Source organism: Gadus morhua, chromosome 2 (assembly GCF_902167405.1).
Source record: "Gadus morhua chromosome 2, gadMor3.0, whole genome shotgun sequence".
In the NCBI taxonomy this organism is placed as follows: Eukaryota; Metazoa; Chordata; class Actinopteri; order Gadiformes; family Gadidae; genus Gadus; species Gadus morhua.
In genome coordinates, this window is record NC_044049.1 from 18,903,640 (window position 1) to 18,923,405 (window position 19,766).

The 19,766-nt window shown below is 43.5% G+C and overlaps 3 protein-coding genes across 3 annotated transcripts; 1 reads left to right on the forward strand and 2 right to left on the reverse strand.

Annotated features, from left to right (window-relative positions):
• Window positions 1–2,751: 2,751 nt before the first annotated feature.
• Window positions 2,752–6,286, reverse strand: LOC115536276 (G2/M phase-specific E3 ubiquitin-protein ligase-like). Its single transcript, XM_030348065.1, has 5 exons — window positions 6,192–6,286; window positions 5,008–5,315; window positions 4,311–4,896; window positions 3,856–4,073; window positions 2,752–3,160 (listed from the first exon to the last, which is right to left on the reverse strand). The coding sequence occupies exons 3-5, from the start codon at window positions 4,442–4,444 to the stop codon at window positions 2,910–2,912; spliced, it is 603 nt and encodes a 200-aa protein (XP_030203925.1). The 5' UTR covers window positions 4,445–4,896; window positions 5,008–5,315; window positions 6,192–6,286; the 3' UTR covers window positions 2,752–2,909.
• On the reverse strand, window positions 4,613–9,299 carry LOC115556945 (uncharacterized). Its single transcript, XM_030374396.1, has 6 exons — window positions 8,997–9,299; window positions 7,400–7,533; window positions 7,032–7,243; window positions 6,430–6,532; window positions 4,714–4,896; window positions 4,613–4,620 (listed from the first exon to the last, which is right to left on the reverse strand). The coding sequence occupies exons 1-6, from the start codon at window positions 9,095–9,097 to the stop codon at window positions 4,613–4,615; spliced, it is 741 nt and encodes a 246-aa protein (XP_030230256.1). The 5' UTR covers window positions 9,098–9,299.
• Window positions 9,300–9,747: 448 nt separating this feature from the next.
• On the forward strand, window positions 9,748–12,105 carry LOC115536269 (uncharacterized). The gene is made up of 2 exons (XM_030348053.1): window positions 9,748–11,098; window positions 11,209–12,105. The coding sequence occupies exons 1-2, from the start codon at window positions 10,788–10,790 to the stop codon at window positions 12,014–12,016; spliced, it is 1,119 nt and encodes a 372-aa protein (XP_030203913.1). The 5' UTR covers window positions 9,748–10,787; the 3' UTR covers window positions 12,017–12,105.
• Window positions 12,106–19,766: the final 7,661 nt, after the last annotated feature.

Genomic DNA, 19,766 nt, shown 5'->3' on the forward strand with positions numbered 1-19,766 from the left:
GGTGAGCTTGAATAGGCTAAATCTAAGTGACCTTTAGTGAGATGGCCTAAAACGGAATACAAATGAATTATTCTAGGACATATAGGCTTTCAGGATCAATTCAGAGGTTCAACTGTTCGTGATTAATTTTGCTTAGCCAGTGAAAGTGACCAGCTGTAGATTCCGCACTGTTAAAAATACTTCACTACAAGTAGGCTATAAGTCCTCCAAATAATTCAGCAGAATTGCATTACTGCCACACGCATAGGCAGCAGTAGTCATTATGCGCTGAAATGGTCCCTGCCAGTGTTTTTCTATTCTGATGTTTGTGGATGAATCTTTCAGCTACAGCTTTGTTACATTTCCTTGCGATGGTTTGCTGGTTTAACTATACAGCAATAAATCAAATGATGCAAGATGATGTGTCCGTTGCGTGGCTGTCATGTGAGAGCCGTATACGCATTTTAAAAACACCTGTAATCAGCGTGACTATGACTTTCCGAGCGGATCATGGGGGGCTCTTCAATCATTTATTTTTCAGGATTTTCTCCCGTCATCCTCCAGTTTATTGCAAACATCTGGAGATAAGTCGGTTTAATTAAATACTCAAGTGAAATACAAGTGTACCTCCAAATTGCACTTATTGTACAGTACTTCGGTAAGGGCATTTACAATCCATCACTAAAGTTTTAATAGAATATTCTGATTCAGCGGATTTAAAATGTATTTGTATAATCTTCACAAATCTTGCAGCAATGCAATGTTAATATATCATCATGGGAAATGAGTATTCTGATTCAGCACATTTACTATTTATTTGTATAATCTTCACAACTCACAGCAATGAAATGTTAATTTATCATCATGGGAAATAGCATATAAACAAGCTTCATAAAAATTCATTTCTAAGCAGTAGGCCTACTACATATTTCTCAACGTAAGCATCATGACCATAAGCTATCCCAACGTTTCACACCTTTCACACAGTAGGGCAGCATTAGTCATACATGATTAACAACACATCAAATAAACGTTATTGAGGGATAACAGTGAATAAAACATCTGCGTCTTGGGTAAAGATGGGCTATGCTTAATGTGAGGAGCAGAGCCCGATTGGAAGGAAGCCCATTCAGGACGAATTTTACCCGGAGAAGGCAGCTTCCAGGCAGATGAAGATGGGGGGGCTCTACTTCTTATTACCACAACAGGAACAGAACGCAGCCAAGCCAATGAATTCAACCAAGTCACTGAGAAGTCTGTCTTTAACATTTGGAAAATACAGTTCAACCATGTAGGACTTTTCTAATTCCCCATTGTACTTTACAGAGATAGAGCACTTTGTTGCAGTCAGACATTTGTTTTTGTTTACCTTTAACATAGTGAGGCTGGAACACAATAGTTTGACCTGGCTTGGTGGAAAGCCCACTCACCACGTCAAGGTGCAGGTCATGAAAAAAGGTGTGTGTGTGTAATTCCCTATGCAGTGCTGTATTTACAGGTATGCCTAGGTTCACAAATCAAATAGTAAATATTTTTTTACTTCTTATTACCACAACAGGAACAGAACGCAGCCATTCAGCCAAGTCACTGAGAAGTCTGTCTTTAACATTTGGAAAATACAGTTCAACCATGTAGGACTTTTCTAATTCCCCATTGTACTTTACAGAGATAGAGCACTTTGTTGCAGTCAGACATTTGTTTTTGTTTACCTTTAACATAGTGAGGCTGGAACACAATAGTTTGACCTGGCTTGGTGGAAAGCCCACTCACCACGTCAAGGTGCAGGTCATGAAAAAAGGTGTGTGTGTGTGTAATTCCCTATGCAGTGCTGTATTTACAGGTATGCCTAGGTTCACAAATCAAATAGTAAATATTTTTTTACTTCTTATTACCACAACAGGAACAGAACGCAGCCATTCAGCCAAGTCACTGAGAAGTCTGTCTTTAACATTTGGAAAATACAGTTCAACCATGTAGGACTTTTCTAATTCCCCACTGTACTTTACAGAGATAGAGCACTTTGTTGCAGTCAGACATTTGTTTTTGTTTACCTTTAACATAGTGAGGCTGGAACACAATAGTTTGACCTGGCTTGGTGGAAAGCCCACTCATCACGTCAAGGTGCAGGTCATGAAAAAAGGTGTGTGTGTGTGTGTGTAATTCCCTATGCAGTGCTGTATTTACAGGTATGCCTAGGTTCACAAATCAAATAGTAAATATTTTTTTACTTCTTATTACCACAACAGGAACAGAACGCAGCCATTCAGCCAAGTCACTGAGAAGTCTGTCTTTAACATTTGGAAAATACAGTTCAACCATGTAGGACTTTTCTAATTCCCCACTGTACTTTACAGAGATAGAGCACTTTGTTGCAGTCAGACATTTGTTTTTGTTTACCATTAACATAGTGAGGCTGGAACACAATTTGACCTGGCTTGGTGGAAAGCCCACTCACCACGTCAAGGTGCAGGTCATGAGTGGGAAAATAGGTGTGTGTGTGTGTGTCTGTGGGGGCACTTCAAGCGTCCTTCCCTGTGTGTGTGTGTGTGTGTGGGGGGGGGCACTCCAAGCGTCCTTCCCTGTGTGTGTGTGTGGGGGCACTCCAAGCGTCCTTCCCTGTGTGTGTGTGTGTGTGTGTGGGGGCACTCCAAGCGTCCTTCCCTGTGTGTGTGTGGGGGGGCACTCCAAGCGTCCTTCCCTGTGTGTGTGTGTGTGTGGGGGCACTCCAAGCGTCCTTCCCTGTGTGTGTGTGTGTGTGTGTGTGTGGGGGCACTCAAAGCGTCCTTCCCTGTGTGTGTGTGTGGGGGCACTCCAAGCGTCCTTCCCTGTGTGTGTGTGTGTGTGTGTGTGTGTGTGGGGGCACTCCAAGCGTCCTTCCCTGTGTGTGTGTGGGGCGCTTCAAGCGTCCTTCCACGGGGTTGGGCACCAAATTAGGCCACGCCGAAGGTACTCCCACCGGAGGTTATTCCTTCCTCCATGGCCTCCTTAAATCCAGTGTACTCCGGATAAACCGGTAGCCTGAGGACCAGGGAACACGTATTGGCCGTGGGGAAAAGGGCCGGTCCATCTTCCTCATGGAGGAATTCAAGCCGGGGTCCGATGGGAAAACCCACGGCAGGAATTCTTTGAAGGCCTGTGGCAAATGCCAAAACCGCCCCCAGGGTGAGACTCGTATCTCCATCTGTTATTACATAAGAGATAACTTGTAGGAACGACCGCATGTGAACATTAACAGGAATTTTACACTGCCTGACATGTGCCAATCTTTCGTCGTCCTTAGTTAAGATAATATATACTTTATTAATCTCAGCAATGAGAAATGTAGGTTGTTTTATGTTGGTTTGTGTTGCATTTCTCAGATCACAATAGAAATGTTCAAAAGTCCTTGTTTTACCCTAAGTGTGCACTAATAAATCAATGTGTCATTCTTTCAAAAAAATAAATAAAATGTGTTATGCTGGTTCTGTCACAATCTAGGCATTGGTTCACTATAATTCCCTATGCAGTGCTGTATTTACAGGTATGCCTAGGTTCACAAATCAAATAGTAAATATTTTTCATGTGTGCATTTGTTCATTCATGCAGAGCTGTAAACAGTATTGTATTTTTCCTTTGTGTATTGTGACCAATTATTGTTTGTGAAGACTTAACTTCTACGGGATGCCCCTTTTATATCCATTCATGATAATATCACCTGTTACCAGTTACTAATGTTGAAACAGTTGAACATTGTTGTTTTTTGAGCATTCTACAGCTTTCCTAGTCTTTGGTGGTCCCCTGTTTTGAATTGTGTTGCTGGCATCAAATTCAGAATAAGCATATATTAACAAAGAACAATTAGATAGATAAGGGTTGTAGATAGAAACACTTCCTTACCCTCCACCTCGATCAGCCAGTCCCTCCAATATACAAGGGTCCTGGCCTCCTTCCTCCTCCGATTGGAGCCCGGCTCAGACAGGTAAGACGTGCTGAATGTGGACTCCAACCGGGAGGCCAGCAGCGGCTCAGGTGTGTCCATGAAGACCCCCTTGAGCTCCTCAGGGTGGAACCTCAAAAGGGCTTGAATCCCGAAGGTCTCCAACCCTTCTTTGAATCTTTAAAATCAATGAGATAATAGATCAGAGAAAATATAAGGTGATAGAATATCCAAGTCTGTTGCTCTGAAGCCTGTTCTAGCCTACTCCATTGTACATAATGTGAAGATAAAAATCAATTAGACAAGAAATCCTTTCAATTAATTGAAATTTAGATTATTTTGGAACCCATGATAACTTTTCACTCCAACACAAAGGTCTCAGTCCATTAAATAGTCAATTCCCAGCTCCACTTACTGATTCAGAGCAGTCAAAATACGGCCCTCTGTGAGGAAGTTGAGGGCTGCCCCCAGCAGCTCATCCCTCTGCGGGAGGCTCCTCACAAAGGAGAAGGAGCCCATGAGGGAGAGCTCGTCTGTGGCCTCCTCCATAGCCTCCCTGGCACCTTCCACATGTGTGGCATCTGCAATCTAATATCATACATTAGGAACAATAATTATTTGGGATTTCTAAGCACTTTCATGGCACAAATTATCTTCTAACAGTGAAGAATGCATTGACATATCTGTATGGCATCAATCATATATTGAAATTCAACATCAGTACACTATAGAGCACACCACACAGTATCTTGACACAAAAACACTGACAAAAAAAAAAAAAATCCAAAAAGTGGTTTCAATTAACATTAACCATTTACTTGCCTTTCGGAGCTTGGTCCTCAAATTGTAATCTGTCACCTCTTCCAAAGTGGCAGGAAGAGGGGACAGATTACACACCTGTCTGTAGAGGCGCTCAGATAAAAATCTGGGAGAGACCTGCCCCTGCACCAGGCAGACGGCAATCATCTGCCCCACCAGCCTGTACTGTCCTTTCTGCAATGCTGTGATAAGGGGAAAAGCACAAGGTTATTAAAGTTTGTTGCTCATTTTAAATGCATGTTAAAAACTCAAAATTGCAACGCCCAATACCATAAATTAAATTCAAAGCTTACCAACACTGTTCAGGGCCAGGGTTTTGTTGCCCTCAGGACCTTCGAATACTAAATGATTCTGTATTTGGTGGATGAGGAGGGTACAGAACTCTCTGGTCGGTCCCCCCTCATCCACTGCGCCTTCTGCCACCCCATCGCCATCCACAAACACCACATCCAACTTTGCGTAGGGGTCAAAACTCGACCTGTTGAAGGCCCTAGCTGCACATTGAAACTCCTCCCCTCTTAAGCAGTTCACCCGGCTTCCCTGACCCATCCTCAAGACCAGGTCCTGCAGTGGCAGAAGGATGTCCTTCACATCCAGAGGTCTGGAAAAACAAAGAATAACAATTCAGGTTTTAATAAAATCTATATCACCAGATATGCCTTACAGCATTGTTTCTCAGACCACTCCTGGAGTACCACTTATCCTGTTAGTCATTTTAGCAATCCCTGATTATCAGATGTGTAGATGCAGGGAGAGGGTTAAATTGTACAGGATAAGCAGTCCCCCAGGACAGGATTAAAGAACACTACTTAAAATTAGGGGTGCAACGGATCACAAAACGGAAGGTTCGGATCGTGCATTGGTTTTTGAGTCACGGGTCGGATCATTTTCGGATCAACAACAGCAAATAAGATAACAAGACAAATGTGACTTTAAGTAGAATCTTCAAATGTGTAAAAACAAAACAAAATAAAGTGAACAATTTGGTAAAATTCCTGCTTCCTTTAAGCACAGTCAATATTATTATTATTTTTAATATGAGGCATTATTCCTTCGTTTTAACTGATGGTAAATAATCCCTAACCCTGGATTTACAACTTTAAACTCAGGATATCTGCATTGCCTGGGGAGAGTTTAGAGTCCACACTCTCCAAAGGCAATGCAGACATCCTCATCTTCTTTTTTTTCATCAAGTATGGTAGCGAAATTCAGTTTCTGTCATGTTTTATTTGGCATTTTGTAAATCCATTGATTTCGGTTGGAAGACTCGACGCTCATTGCAAGGGGGATTGATTTAAAACATTTTCCCTACTTGGATAAGCTTTGCTTAAGCAACAGGGCAAGATGCAGTTATTTTGATACTGTCACAAGTTTAAAGATAATTTCAGTTTATTCTTAAATTATGGAGGGAAAAATTGGGATTCTGACAGGGCACCAGACTCTAAGTTATTAATGGGAAACACGGTTCACTACTCACAGACTATTGGCAGATGGGATTGGGCTGGGAGGTGGAGAAGGGCTGGAAGGTGGAGAACGGCTGGGAGGTGGAGAAGGGCTGTCAGGTGGAGAACGGCTGGGAGGTGGAGAAGGGCTGTCAGGTGGAGAACGGCTGGGAGGTGGAGAAGGGCTGTCAGGTGGAGAACGGCTGGGAGGTGGAGAACGGCTGGGAGGTGGAGAACGGCTGGGAGGTGGAGAACGGCTGGGAGGTGGAGAACGGCTGGGAGGTGGAGAACGGCTGGGAGGTAGAGAAGGGCCGGGCAGGGTGTGCAGGGTTTCTGGGCCGGCAGGTTGGGGTTGGCCAGCAGGTGGCAGAGGTACCTGAAAAGTGAAGACCATCAGTATTCTTTACCTATGCAGATATTCTGTACTGGCTCGGTCTAAATAAAGCCCTATTACAAAAGCTAACAACTTCAGGCCACTGGCTGGCTGAAGATGAGCCTGGGATCTTATATGGTAACCCTGAAAAAGTAGTTTCTCAATGAACAGACGACAGACTTGGAATTAATGTTTTCAAAAAAATTCTTGCTAGTGCAAGAGTGGTTATCTTTTCCACATTTGCTCTTCCTTCTTAGACACCTACAAACCTTGAATGAGTACTCAGTCAAAGTATTCACTTATATTGTGAAAATAACCGTTTTGAAGCAGTTTATAACATGAATACTGTCAACATAGACCGGTGCATTTAGAGGGTGCCGGACCTCATTGGTTGAGGGAATGGCAGCCGCAGCACCCTGTAAAATAAATTGTTAATGCCAGGTACAGTGGTCGATGTTTATTTTATTTGACCTGTTGTGCTTATTTGTTAATGTTCATCTACCTTTGGTCGGATGTACAGATTGGACCGGCCCATCATGCCACGTCCCCGAAGGTCTCTCGGGCAGACATCGACCAGAACGATGAATCTACGGCCAATGAGCCTGCAGAGGTCGAAGGCCTCTGGCATGTACGGCACTTTATCCCTGAGGGCGTGCAGGAACTCCTCGCGGGACATTGTGTCCTGCAGTACCACTGTGCAGGTGACTAAGATTTCTAAAAAAACATGAGAACAATTATTTAGTAGTAGTAGTACTATACTCAGTGGCTACTTTCTTTGGTAGAATATAATTGTACACGTGTTCAATAATGAAATCATCAAACAAACGTCCCCTTTTCTTTTCAGGGAAAGTCTTCTTCAACCCTGCTCACCTTGTGTACAGCGGTACACCGCAATGTCCTGCTTAAGGACGGAGACCTTTATCAAAAGTTGTGTCCTCCGTGGTCTTCTCCTCCTGCTGCTTTGTGCGGGTCCTGCTCCTTCCTCCCTTCGAAACAGTGCAAACCTAGGAAAGTGTTCATTTTGATAACAAATTATTTTTTTTGCCTCTAACAACGTTTTTAGTATCAATCCGCAAGTCCGGTAACTTGTCAATGTAATTTGCGGGATATGTATAAGATAAGATAAGATAAGATAATACTTTATTAATCTCCCGTAGGAGAAATTTGTTTGTTGCAGAACAGCCCAGCAGCAGTTGAAGGACACAGGATAAATTAACAATGCAATAAATACAATAATTACAAAGTGCTAATGCATTTAGACGCTTATAGTTAAAATAAGGACAAAAACAAGACAAACAGAACCAACATCAAGATGGGTGATGCATATACATATATATACGCATACCTAAACACACACACATGCATATGCAAACACATACACAAACACAATCGATATTTTCTCGATAATGACCGTCGTTCTATACATTATCCCTTACATATATAATATCACGGCCTAAAGCGCGGGGAGCTTTCGTAGGGATTGGGTTTAGCGGGGTTTATTTACCGGCGCTGCTATGGTTACCGGTGTTGTGTCGAGATGTGTTTCCCCGTCGAGATGTGTTTCCCCTAGTCCCCGCCCCCGTCCGAAATTACCCGAAAAGGCCCTCTGTTCCATAGGAAAGGATGCTCACACATCTTTCAAATTCATACTGCTGACTTATTTCCCCACAAGAGATAAGTGCTGTGATTTTCAGGCTTAAATCATTCAATTTGACCATTTAGAACAGGGGGAACGCATCCTGACAGTCATTATCTGGGACTAGGGGAAACACATCTCGACGGGGAAACAGATCTCGACACAACACCGGTCTTGTGCGTTCCAACGGTTTATTAGGTATCTAATAAATCGCTGTCTAACCAATATTTAATTTACTGCCTCTTCCGGGGTCATTGCAATATTACGAATAGACTGCATCGGGTTCTCCGAAGTCTCTCCCTCTTCCACAACAGGTAAAGACATGCAATGGTGATTATGTCGGCCATGGTTGAGAATGAATTGTCAAAGTAGCACCGTTGGCGGGCAAACGTTTTCCCGGACAAGGCGACGTTGAAGTACGACGACTGATGATTTGAATCATCGACTTTCAGGTTTTTTTCGGGTTTATTTTTTTCTCACGTCGCGCCCCCCTTGAAGAACTCTGGCGCGCCCCACCGTTTGAAAACCACTGCTGTAGGCTATTTGTCTGCGTGTAGCATTTTGAGATTTCTGAATGTAATGATATTTGGTTGATATTTGTTCTAGCTTGCCCGACAGTTAAAGTCAATTTTTTCTCACACTAGTAATGACACGTTTACACCGTGAAAGCAAGTCTTTATTAAACGAATGCAAGGCATTTTGGAATTGTCAACCGATCAGCTCAACTAGCGCGCGTTAACAGCGATGCTATTATCAAAATGAAATATGTGACCTTGGGTGTCTTGAAAGGCGCCTCTAAATTAAATGTATTATCATTATTATATATATTACCTATCCACAAGTCCGTCTGTGGCCTCCTCGGTACTGCGATCCATGGCTCGATCGAAGTTTGCGTTCACCTGTCTGCGGATTTCAGAGAGTCGCCTGTGCATTTTGAACAACTCAAACTCCCGCCGAGATCGCAACGTATTTATACACGTTAGTCGCCCCTAGCGGCAGTAAATTTAATTTCAACATCTTGACGTGGGTCTGGCTTGCCAGCCTATTGGCGCATTTGAATTCAAATAATATGAACTTGACATGGGTCTGGCTTGCAAGCCTATTGGCGAATTTGAATTCAAATAATGCATAATGTGAGGTTGTTGCCAACCATCCGCCCCCCCCCCCCCTCAAAATAAGCTCTTCTAATTGGTCCACGAGTTGCTCCAATTTTATTTCTCGTGAGTTGAGTCGTGAGTCGAGTGAGTTGAAGCCGTAGACATCGGACTGACAGGTGGAACTCTTCAAGAATGTCTAGAAGACAGTTCATAATGCGGTGCAAAAGCACATTTAATGACTGTATGAGATTGCTTGAAACAGATGCTGTAGACGTCCAATCTACATTGACCAGGTAGGTTTTGGGAATTTTCCAGCCAACATGTAAAGGACATTGCTCAAGAATTTAAATTTTAGCCTAAAGGCTACTCCTTCCACACTAAAGGCCGTGTTCACATCTAGCGTTTTTTTTAATCTGCCAGCGTTTATTTTATATTATATTCCTATGGAGCAGAGCGTTTCTGGAAAAAGTCACGGCCGTTTTTTTTTTTTTGTGTGGACGGGGCCTAATAAGTTATAAAGTAACCGTTCCTTAGATGGGTATCGTTATCCAGTCACTTCTGGCGTGGGTGGAACTTTAGGATTCCAAGAATGAATGTTAACAACTTATTTTGTGACAAGCAGTTTATTATTTTCTATGTTCATTGCAAACCAAAATTCATGAAATAATTCTGCCCATGCAAAACTCGCGTCGTTTAGTGACAGTTGTCGCTCATAATAGCTCCATGCTGTCGCTTATCTGCACTGATCCCACCACTTTACTGTTCCCCCTAAAACGAAAAAAGGGTGTTCTGAATTCCCCTATATATATATATTTGCTTGCGTGTTAATTCGCTCAGGCAGATATTAATGCGCCCTTACCACTAGGTGTGGGGTAGCTTCACAGTTTCACACTTACCATTTTTTTCCTAATTTCACGAAACCTTTCAAACTTTCAGGTTGGAAACCATGGAGAGGACCCTAGTGTGGTCACGGGGAAGGCTGCTTGACATCTCCTCAGCTGATCTTATAATTCGAGATGTTCGGGAGATTATAGCTGAAGTTCGGAGATCTGTGCCTACCACTCCGGGACAACAAGGTATGCTTGCATGGGGCTGCTGATAGGATTATTAATCAACGCCTAAATTACTCAGTTTATGGTTTGTTTTCTGACTATTCCGTCTTAAAAAGTTCTTAAGCCCTTTTTTAAATTTCAACTTAAAACATGTGTAGCTAGCTAGCCAGGTGAGTAAACATCAACAATCTGTTATATTTCTCAGGCTACCAGGCACCTCTCATTTGGACCGGAGGTCGTGGTCCCCCACAGTTAAAAATATCACAGGAGCAACTGTGTTTTTTGAGGACCTGTGGTTTCACTGGGAAACAGATGGCACAGATTCTGGGTGTCTCTGTTCGTACACTGAGCCGTCGTTTAAGGTATGTTTCAATAATGGCAGTTCCCTCTTGTCTCAATTGTTGTAATCATCCTGGAGGGCTGGTTAAAGGTGCAAAAGCACATCGAAATACCGTAGGTCTAACATTACCTCTATGTGCAAATGTTATAGGCAGTTCAACCTGAGGCGCGCTGGGACATTTTCCACCTGCTCAGATGCTGCCTTGGATGACCTCATCAGGGAGACAGTGGCTGGGAATGACCGCATCGGCCCAGAGTCTGTGAGGGCGCAGCTGCGTGCGCAGCAAATTAATGTTCAGAGGAGCAGAGTGCGTTCAAGCATGCTGAGGGTGAACCCTGCAGCAGCTGCAGCGCGAACAATGTCCCAGGCTCTGCAAAGAAGGGCATATAGAGTTGCTGGCCCAAACTCCTTGTGGCACATCGATGGCAACCACAAGTTGATAAGGTAGATATTAACATTAGCATACCAGACTTTGGTGTTCGCTTTAAAGGTGTGGTTAATTTGTCTCCGTAGGCTATGTATTGTTCATATAAATTATATTTTCACTGTTTCAGGTGGAGGATTGTTATCCATGGGGCCATCGATGGATACAGCCGGTTGGTTGTGTTCCTCCGAGCCTCCGACAACAACCGGAGCAGCACGGTGATGGAGAGCTTCCTGAGTGCTGTGGCGAAGTATGGCGTGCCTTCGAGGGTCAGGACTGACCACGGAGGTGAGAACAACTCGGTCTGCCTCATGATGAACCTTTTTAGAGGGTCAAACAGAGGTAGTGCTCTCCGGGGGAGAAGCACCCACAACCAGCGCATCGAACGGCTCTGGGGGGATTTGTGGCGAGGAATGTCCAACGTGTACTATCAACTCTTCAACTTCCTGGAGAGCGAAGGTATCGTGGACATCGACAACGAGATGCACATGGCGGCACTGCACTACGTGTACCTCCCGCGGATTAACCGTGACCTTTGCGGCTTCATTGAACAGTGGAATAACCATGGACTGAGGACGGAAAGGCATGCTACTCCACTGCAGATGTTCGTCAGAGGTTGCCTGGAACAGCAGGGACAGACAACTACTGCAATGCTTTCCGTATTTGGTGGAGAAGGAGGTGCTGCTGAGGAAGGAGGTGCTGCGGAGGAAGGAGGTGCTGCTGAGGAAGGAGAAGGGGAAGACCCAGCAAGAGAGGGCGGTGCTGGTGCAGGAGAGGTGCACTGGCCTGAGAGGGTCACCGTACCTTCAAATCAGTACCTCATTGGGGATGCTGTTTTGGAGCAGCTAAACAGCACCTTTGACCCTCTTGCTGGTCCTAGAGGAGACCTTGGACTGGACCTCATCCGTGAGGTTGTGTCTCTTCTGGCATTACAATGAGACACTGTCTCATTGTAATTGTTCCCCCCCGTGGAAGGACGCTTTGAGTGCCCCCACACACACACACACACAGGGAAGGACGCTTGAAGTGCCCCCACAGACACACACACACACACCTATTTTCCCACTCATGACCTGCACCTTGACGTGTTGAGTGGGCTTTCCACCAAGCCAGGTCAAATTGTGTTCCAGCCTCACTATGTTAATGGTAAACAAAAACAAATGTCTGACTGCAACAAAGTGCTCTATCTCTGTAAAGTACAGTGGGGAATTAGAAAAGTCCTACATGGTTGAACTGTATTTTCCAAATGTTAAAGACAGACTTCTCAGTGACTTGGCTGAATGGCTGCGTTCTGTTCCTGTTGTGGTAATAAGAAGTAAAAAAATATTTACTATTTGATTTGTGAACCTAGGCATACCTGTAAATACAGCACTGCATAGGGAATTACACACACACACACACACCTTTTTTCATGACCTGCACCTTGACGTGATGAGTGGGCTTTCCACCAAGCCAGGTCAAACTATTGTGTTCCAGCCTCACTATGTTAAAGGTAAACAAAAACAAATGTCTGACTGCAACAAAGTGCTCTATCTCTGTAAAGTACAGTGGGGAATTAGAAAAGTCCTACATGGTTGAACTGTATTTTCCAAATGTTAAAGACAGACTTCTCAGTGACTTGGCTGAATGGCTGCGTTCTGTTCCTGTTGTGGTAATAAGAAGTAAAAAAATATTTACTATTTGATTTGTGAACCTAGGCATACCTGTAAATACAGCACTGCATAGGGAATTACACACACACACCTTTTTTCATGACCTGCACCTTGACGTGGTGAGTGGGCTTTCCACCAAGCCAGGTCAAACTATTGTGTTCCAGCCTCACTATGTTAAAGGTAAACAAAAACAAATGTCTGACTGCAACAAAGTGCTCTATCTCTGTAAAGTACAATGGGGAATTAGAAAAGTCCTACATGGTTGAACTGTATTTTCCAAATGTTAAAGACAGACTTCTCAGTGACTTGGCTGAATGGCTGCGTTCTGTTCCTGTTGTGGTAATAAGAAGTAAAAAAATATTTACTATTTGATTTGTGAACCTAGGCATACCTGTAAATACAGCACTGCATAGGGAATTACACACACACACCTTTTTTCATGACCTGCACCTTGACGTGGTGAGTGGGCTTTCCACCAAGCCAGGTCAAACTATTGTGTTCCAGCCTCACTATGTTAAAGGTAAACAAAAACAAATGTCTGACTGCAACAAAGTGCTCTATCTCTGTAAAGTACAATGGGGAATTAGAAAAGTCCTACATGGTTGAACTGTATTTTCCAAATGTTAAAGACAGACTTCTCAGTGACTTGGTTGAATTCATTGGCTTGGCTGCGTTCTGTTCCTGTTGTGGTAATAAGAAGTAGAGCCCCCCCATCTTCATCTGCCTGGAAGCTGCCTTCTCCGGGTAAAATTCGTCCTGAATGGGCTTCCTTCCAATCGGGCTCTGCTCCTCACATTAAGCATAGCCCATCTTTACCCAAGACGCAGATGTTTTATTCACTGTTATCCCTCAATAACGTTTATTTGATGTGTTGTTAATCATGTATGACTAATGCTGCCCTACTGTGTGAAAGGTGTGAAACGTTGGGATAGCTTATGGTCATGATGCTTACGTTGAGAAATATGTAGTAGGCCTACTGCTTAGAAATGAATTTTTATGAAGCTTGTTTATATGCTATTTCCCATGATGATAAATTAACATTTCATTGCTGTGAGTTGTGAAGATTATACAAATAAATAGTAAATGTGCTGAATCAGAATACTCATTTCCCATGATGATATATTAACATTGCATTGCTGCAAGATTTGTGAAGATTATACAAATACATTTTAAATCCGCTGAATCAGAATATTCTATTAAAACTTTAGTGATGGATTGTAAATGCCCTTACCGAAGTACTGTACAATAAGTGCAATTTGGAGGTACACTTGTATTTCACTTGAGTATTTAATTAAACCGACTTATCTCCAGATGTTTGCAATAAACTGGAGGATGACGGGAGAAAATCCTGAAAAATAAATGATTGAAGAGCCCCCCATGATCCGCTCGGAAAGTCATAGTCACGCTGATTACAGGTGTTTTTAAAATGCGTATACGGCTCTCACATGACAGCCACGCAACGGACACATCATCTTGCATCATTTGATTTATTGCTGTATAGTTAAACCAGCAAACCATCGCAAGGAAATGTAACAAAGCTGTAGCTGAAAGATTCATCCACAAACATCAGAATAGAAAAACACTGGCAGGGACCATTTCAGCGCATAATGACTACTGCTGCCTATGCGTGTGGCAGTAATGCAATTCTGCTGAATTATTTGGAGGACTTATAGCCTACTTGTAGTGAAGTATTTTTAACAGTGCGGAATCTACAGCTGGTCACTTTCACTGGCTAAGCAAAATTAATCACGAACAGTTGAACCTCTGAATTGATCCTGAAAGCCTATATGTCCTAGAATAATTCATTTGTATTCCGTTTTAGGCCATCTCACTAAAGGTCACTTAGATTTAGCCTATTCAAGCTCACCAAGTCCAGTATTCAGAATTCAAAGCATTTATTCACAAATACGTTCCATTTTTTTGACAAGCGGAGCCGAGAGTCCGGTGCAAACTATGCAAATTAGCCATGTGCACCAAACAGAAGATAGACGCAATGTATAGAACTGATTGTTGTGCATTATTGTGGATATGTAGGCTGGTTAGTTGTGGTTGTTTGTGGTCTTAGTGAAACAGCCTTGCCTTGGAGTTGGAGAAGTTGGAGTGATTGTGTGAATGTGCGAGAGAGATCGCACCTGCCGTGGTGATGTTGGGCTTGTTGTGGGCTTTTATGTGATCGATGATGTATCTGTCTGATCGTATTAGCTGTAGATGGATGGTTAAATAATGTCACAAGATCGGTCCTACTGCATGTTCTTCTGAGTGCGCAAGAACGGTGCCAATTATTGTCGTGTTTGCATTGTAATGCACAACTTTGCCCCTCCCTGTTATAAAATAAGGTGCATCCCAACAACTTCAGCCAATGCAGGCTCCTATTGCTTTACCAGTGTGCTTAATGTGTGCTTAATGTGTGTGTGTGTGTGTGTGTGTGTGTGTGTGTGTGTGTGTGTGTGTGTGTGTGTGTGTGTGTGTGTGTGTGTGTGTGTGTGTGTGTGTGTGTGTGTGTGTGTGTCTGCGTGTGTGTGTCTGCGTGTTGTCATGTAGGCTATAGATATAGATCGATTGTCTTGGCTTGCTTGCATCCATGAAATATTGTAATGTTATGGCCGAGCTGGCTACTGCATATCGCGAACAATCTGGGGATGAGGGCATCCCCGAATAATGATGGGTATTTCGCACACTGCCATCTCAATATATAGCCTAACATATACAAATATATCACTGTACTAGACACAAATATATTTTCCACTAGCTAGTGGTGGTCATTACATTGTAGTGAAACTAGTAAAGACAACACAGCCTTATGTTACGGCGAAACATGGAGGCACTGACTGCCGCTCTAGTTTCGACAATGCGTTACTTTAGTCTGGTCTTTCTCTTCACTGATTGGTTAGACAGCCTTCAAACTTAGTGGTCAAGCAAAGAAGGGGAGGGGCTCGTTCTGCATACCTAATAGCCGGAGTGAATAACTAATAGCCGGAGTGAATGACTAATAGCCGCGGCTATTAGTCATTCAAAACCGTACGGAATCCGTACGGAATCCGTACGGAAACCGTACGGAATCCGTACGGAATCCGTACGGAAACCGTACGGAAACCGTACGGATTCCGTACGGAATTCTTGCAAAACCGTACGGAATCCGTACGGAAACCGTACGGAATCCGTACGGAATCCGTACGGAAACCGTACGGTTTCCGTACGGTTTTGCACTTTTACCGCGCCAATCTAGGTCCGGATTGTGGCCTTCTTGGCTTTCCATAGCCACTGGCTCTGGCAGGCTGACCGACTAGGTCGCGACCATAAAAGCGTCGCGACCCTTTTGGCGGCAAATAGGTCGCAACCAACCAGAGGTATGGCTGAATGAGCGACCTGTGGCAGCCAGCCATTGTCACCATGGCTGCTACCACAACCAAAAGCCTATGTTATCAGTTAACATCTCATTGAACAGAATAAATATGGGCTACGTGCGTCAGTGTAATAAAAACGTACATGCAATAATATATAGCCTAGCTTAGATATTGATAGACCAATATGCCTTTTTATAATATAAAAATAAATAGGCCTTTTGGTCTATCCATCTATAATTAATTTTAAATTAACTTTGTAATACAGTGATGCGTATGAATTTGTATTGATTATATTGTATAGCCTTTTCTTTTTTAAATGTCAAAGACTAATAAAATATCCTATGAAGCAAATTATAGTGTAATATAGTTCTATAAAAAGTGTAACGTGTCTATCATAGAAGTCACAGTGGTGTACCTTTTGATAAGTGTAACGATAATCATCATGTTAGCCACAGTGGTGTAAGTGGTAGCGATGCTAGGATAGTAATCAAGGAGATTTGGGTACGAATTTAATCACAGTCAGATCGATTTTTGCTCTTTTAGTCAAACTTATTGACGCAATCGGCCTCTTTCATTTTAACATTTTAGCAGGATTTAGTACAATGTTATGATAATTATACGACGTAATGACGGGCTGCGACGCTGGCTGGGTCGGTTGGCTGGCTGCGACGACAGGCCAGCCGCTGGCTGCCGCTGGCAACTGCCGCTGGTCGCTGGCACTAGCTCTGGCAGGCTGACCGATCAGGTCGCGACCATGAAAGCGTCGCGACCCTTTTGGCGTCAAATAGGTCGCAACCAACCAGAGGTATGGCTGAATGAGCGACCTGTGGCAGCCAGCCATAGCCAGCGTCAATAAGTTTGACTAAAAGAGCAAAAATCTATCTGATTGTGAATAAATTCGAACCCACGAACCCTTGATTGCTAACCTAGCATCGCTACCACTTACACCACTATGGCTAACAAAGCAAACATCGTTACACTTATAATCAATGACACCACTGTGGCTTTTATGATAGACACGTTACACTTTTTATAGAACTATATTACACTATAATTTGCTTCATGGGATATTTTATTAGTCTTTGACATTTAAAAAAGAAAAGGCTATAGGCTACAATATAATCAATACAAATTCATACGCATCACTGTATTACAAAGTTAATTTAAAATTAATTATAGATGGATAGACCAAAAGGCCTATTTATTTTTATATCATAAAAAGGCATATTGGTCTATCAATATCTAAGCTATATATTATTGCATGTACGTTTTTATTACACTGACGCACGTAGCCTATATTTATTCTGTTCAATGAGATGTTAACTGATAACATAGGCTTTTGGTTGTGGTAGCAGCCATGGTGACAATGGCTGGCTGCCACAGGTCGCTCATTCAGCCATACCTCTGGTTGGTTGCGACCTATTTGCCGCCAAAAGGGTCGCGACGCTTTTATGGTCGCGACCTAGTCAGTCAGCCTGCCAGAGCCAGTGGCAGCCAGCGCGGCCGGCAAGTGGCAGCCAGCGCGGCCGGCGAGTGGCAGCCAGCGCGGACAGTGGCAGCCAGCGCGGACAGTGGCAGCCAGCGCGGCTGGCCTGTCGTCGCAGCTAGCCAGCCGATACCAGCCAGCGTCGCAGCCCGTCATATAATTATCATACCATACCATCGTGCTAAATCATACAAAAATGTTAAATGAAAGAGGCCGATTGCGTCAATAAGTTTGACTAAAAGAGCAAATATGAATCACTCCGTGGAGAGAATAGAACACCGGCCTTCAGGATCAATAACTTAGCGTCACTACCACTTGTACCACAGCTTACGCCACTGTAGCAATGATTTCAAACTATTCCTCTTATATTAAAGTATAGCCTATCGCTCTATAACGAAGAACTTTGTGCATAATATACCTTATTAGGCTCAATGACATTTAACAAAACAAATATATAGGCTATATGAGATATAAAATACAATTAAATAAATTATTTGAATACGCCCCAAATTACAACTTATTGAACTTATTGATACTGATAGACCAACGATTTCATCATTTTAAACTGTACTTCAATATAAAAATATTAAAACAATATTAGCAATAAAGAGCTGTAGGTAGCTTTCGCCAGAGAGCATGGCTTTCTGGTACTTCAACTGTCGCAAAAAAACCCGTTAATAACATGCAAATTAACTGATTAAGGACCGCCCATAGACTTTGAGCGACCGAGCCAGACGAGAAAACGGCAGCCAGACGAGCGACCAACACAGCGACCAATGCGACCTACGTCGCGACCAATGCGACCTACGTCGCGACCAATGCGACCTAGGTCGCGACGCACGTCGTTGGCCACTCAGAGAGCTCGGCCCTGCTCCGATTCCCATTGAAACGAATGGCGCGGTGATTTTCTTCAAAACGAGAGCCGGTAAATTGTGAAAAATGAATTAAACTGTAATCAGACAACGCGGGTATATGCTATAGACCCTAGTATCTGTGGAATAAAAGCTGGGAAGAATTTCGAATCATGTACAATGCATAACGTTAGCTCATAGCTGAGTGGACCATGCCTCCCGTTGCCAAGTCGTAGCTAAGGTCCGTCCTATTTACTGGAGGAGTGAACAGTTGCATAAGAACCTTACGGGAGTGTACTGATTGGAAAATATCGTGCATTTTGAATGTCCAAACAGCACACCAATAACATTTTCGTCCTGTCTCGTCTCGTCAACGAAAACAAAATGACATTTCGTCATCGTTTTTATTATCACAGATCTATTTTTAGCTCGTCAACGTCTCGTCTTAGTCACGGAAAAAAGGTTGTTGACGAACATTTTTCGTCATATTTTTCGTTAACGAAATTAACACTGGTTCACACACAGTTTTTCTAGAACTGACCACTAGGGGTGTACTCTGAGAAATATGTACACACATAGATACACACACACACACACACACACACACACACACACACACACACACACACACACTTTAAATCCGGTGGAACCTACCCGACGAGGACCTTTATGGATTTTGAGGGGTACATTGCCAAGCATGTTAGAATTGTGTTTTCTTTCATTTGCAATGCTTGTGCCTCTGGGGACCTGGACTCAGGTCCTCACCGCACACGAGTTTCCCACGGGTTTGGTGTGCAATCAGGTTCAAGTTCCCACCAAGTAGCCAAACAGATACACCCACACACCCACACATACCACAGATAACAACACGTATCTGGAGATGCAGCGGTGCAAAGGAGGAAATGAAGATCTGAAGATAAATAAGTTTCTTCATTACTATTACCATAGAAGCCTGCAAGTCTGCAAGTGTACATAACAGCTTGCAAAACAGCAAAAGTGTGTGTCTGTGTCTGTGTGTGTGTGTGTGTGTGTGTGTGTGTGTCTGTGTGTGTGTGTGTGTGTGTGTTTGTGTGTGTGTGTGTGTGTGTGTTGTGGCATCCCGCCCCTGAAGCCTCGGACTGAACGGTCCCGTGGGACCGTGAAGGACGGGGTGTACAACCCCCACCCACCAGCCGGCGACGGAGAGCACCGGGTCCTTCCCCCCAATCAGGGTGATTGGGGGACACCTGGCCGAAAACAGAGGAGCCATTTTAAGTGGAGGTCCAGACCAAGAGCACGGCAGAGGCAGAGACACGCATGGACTGCAGAGGCTTGAGGCTCACGGAGACCCAAGCGCACCCTTATCCTGTCTTTGA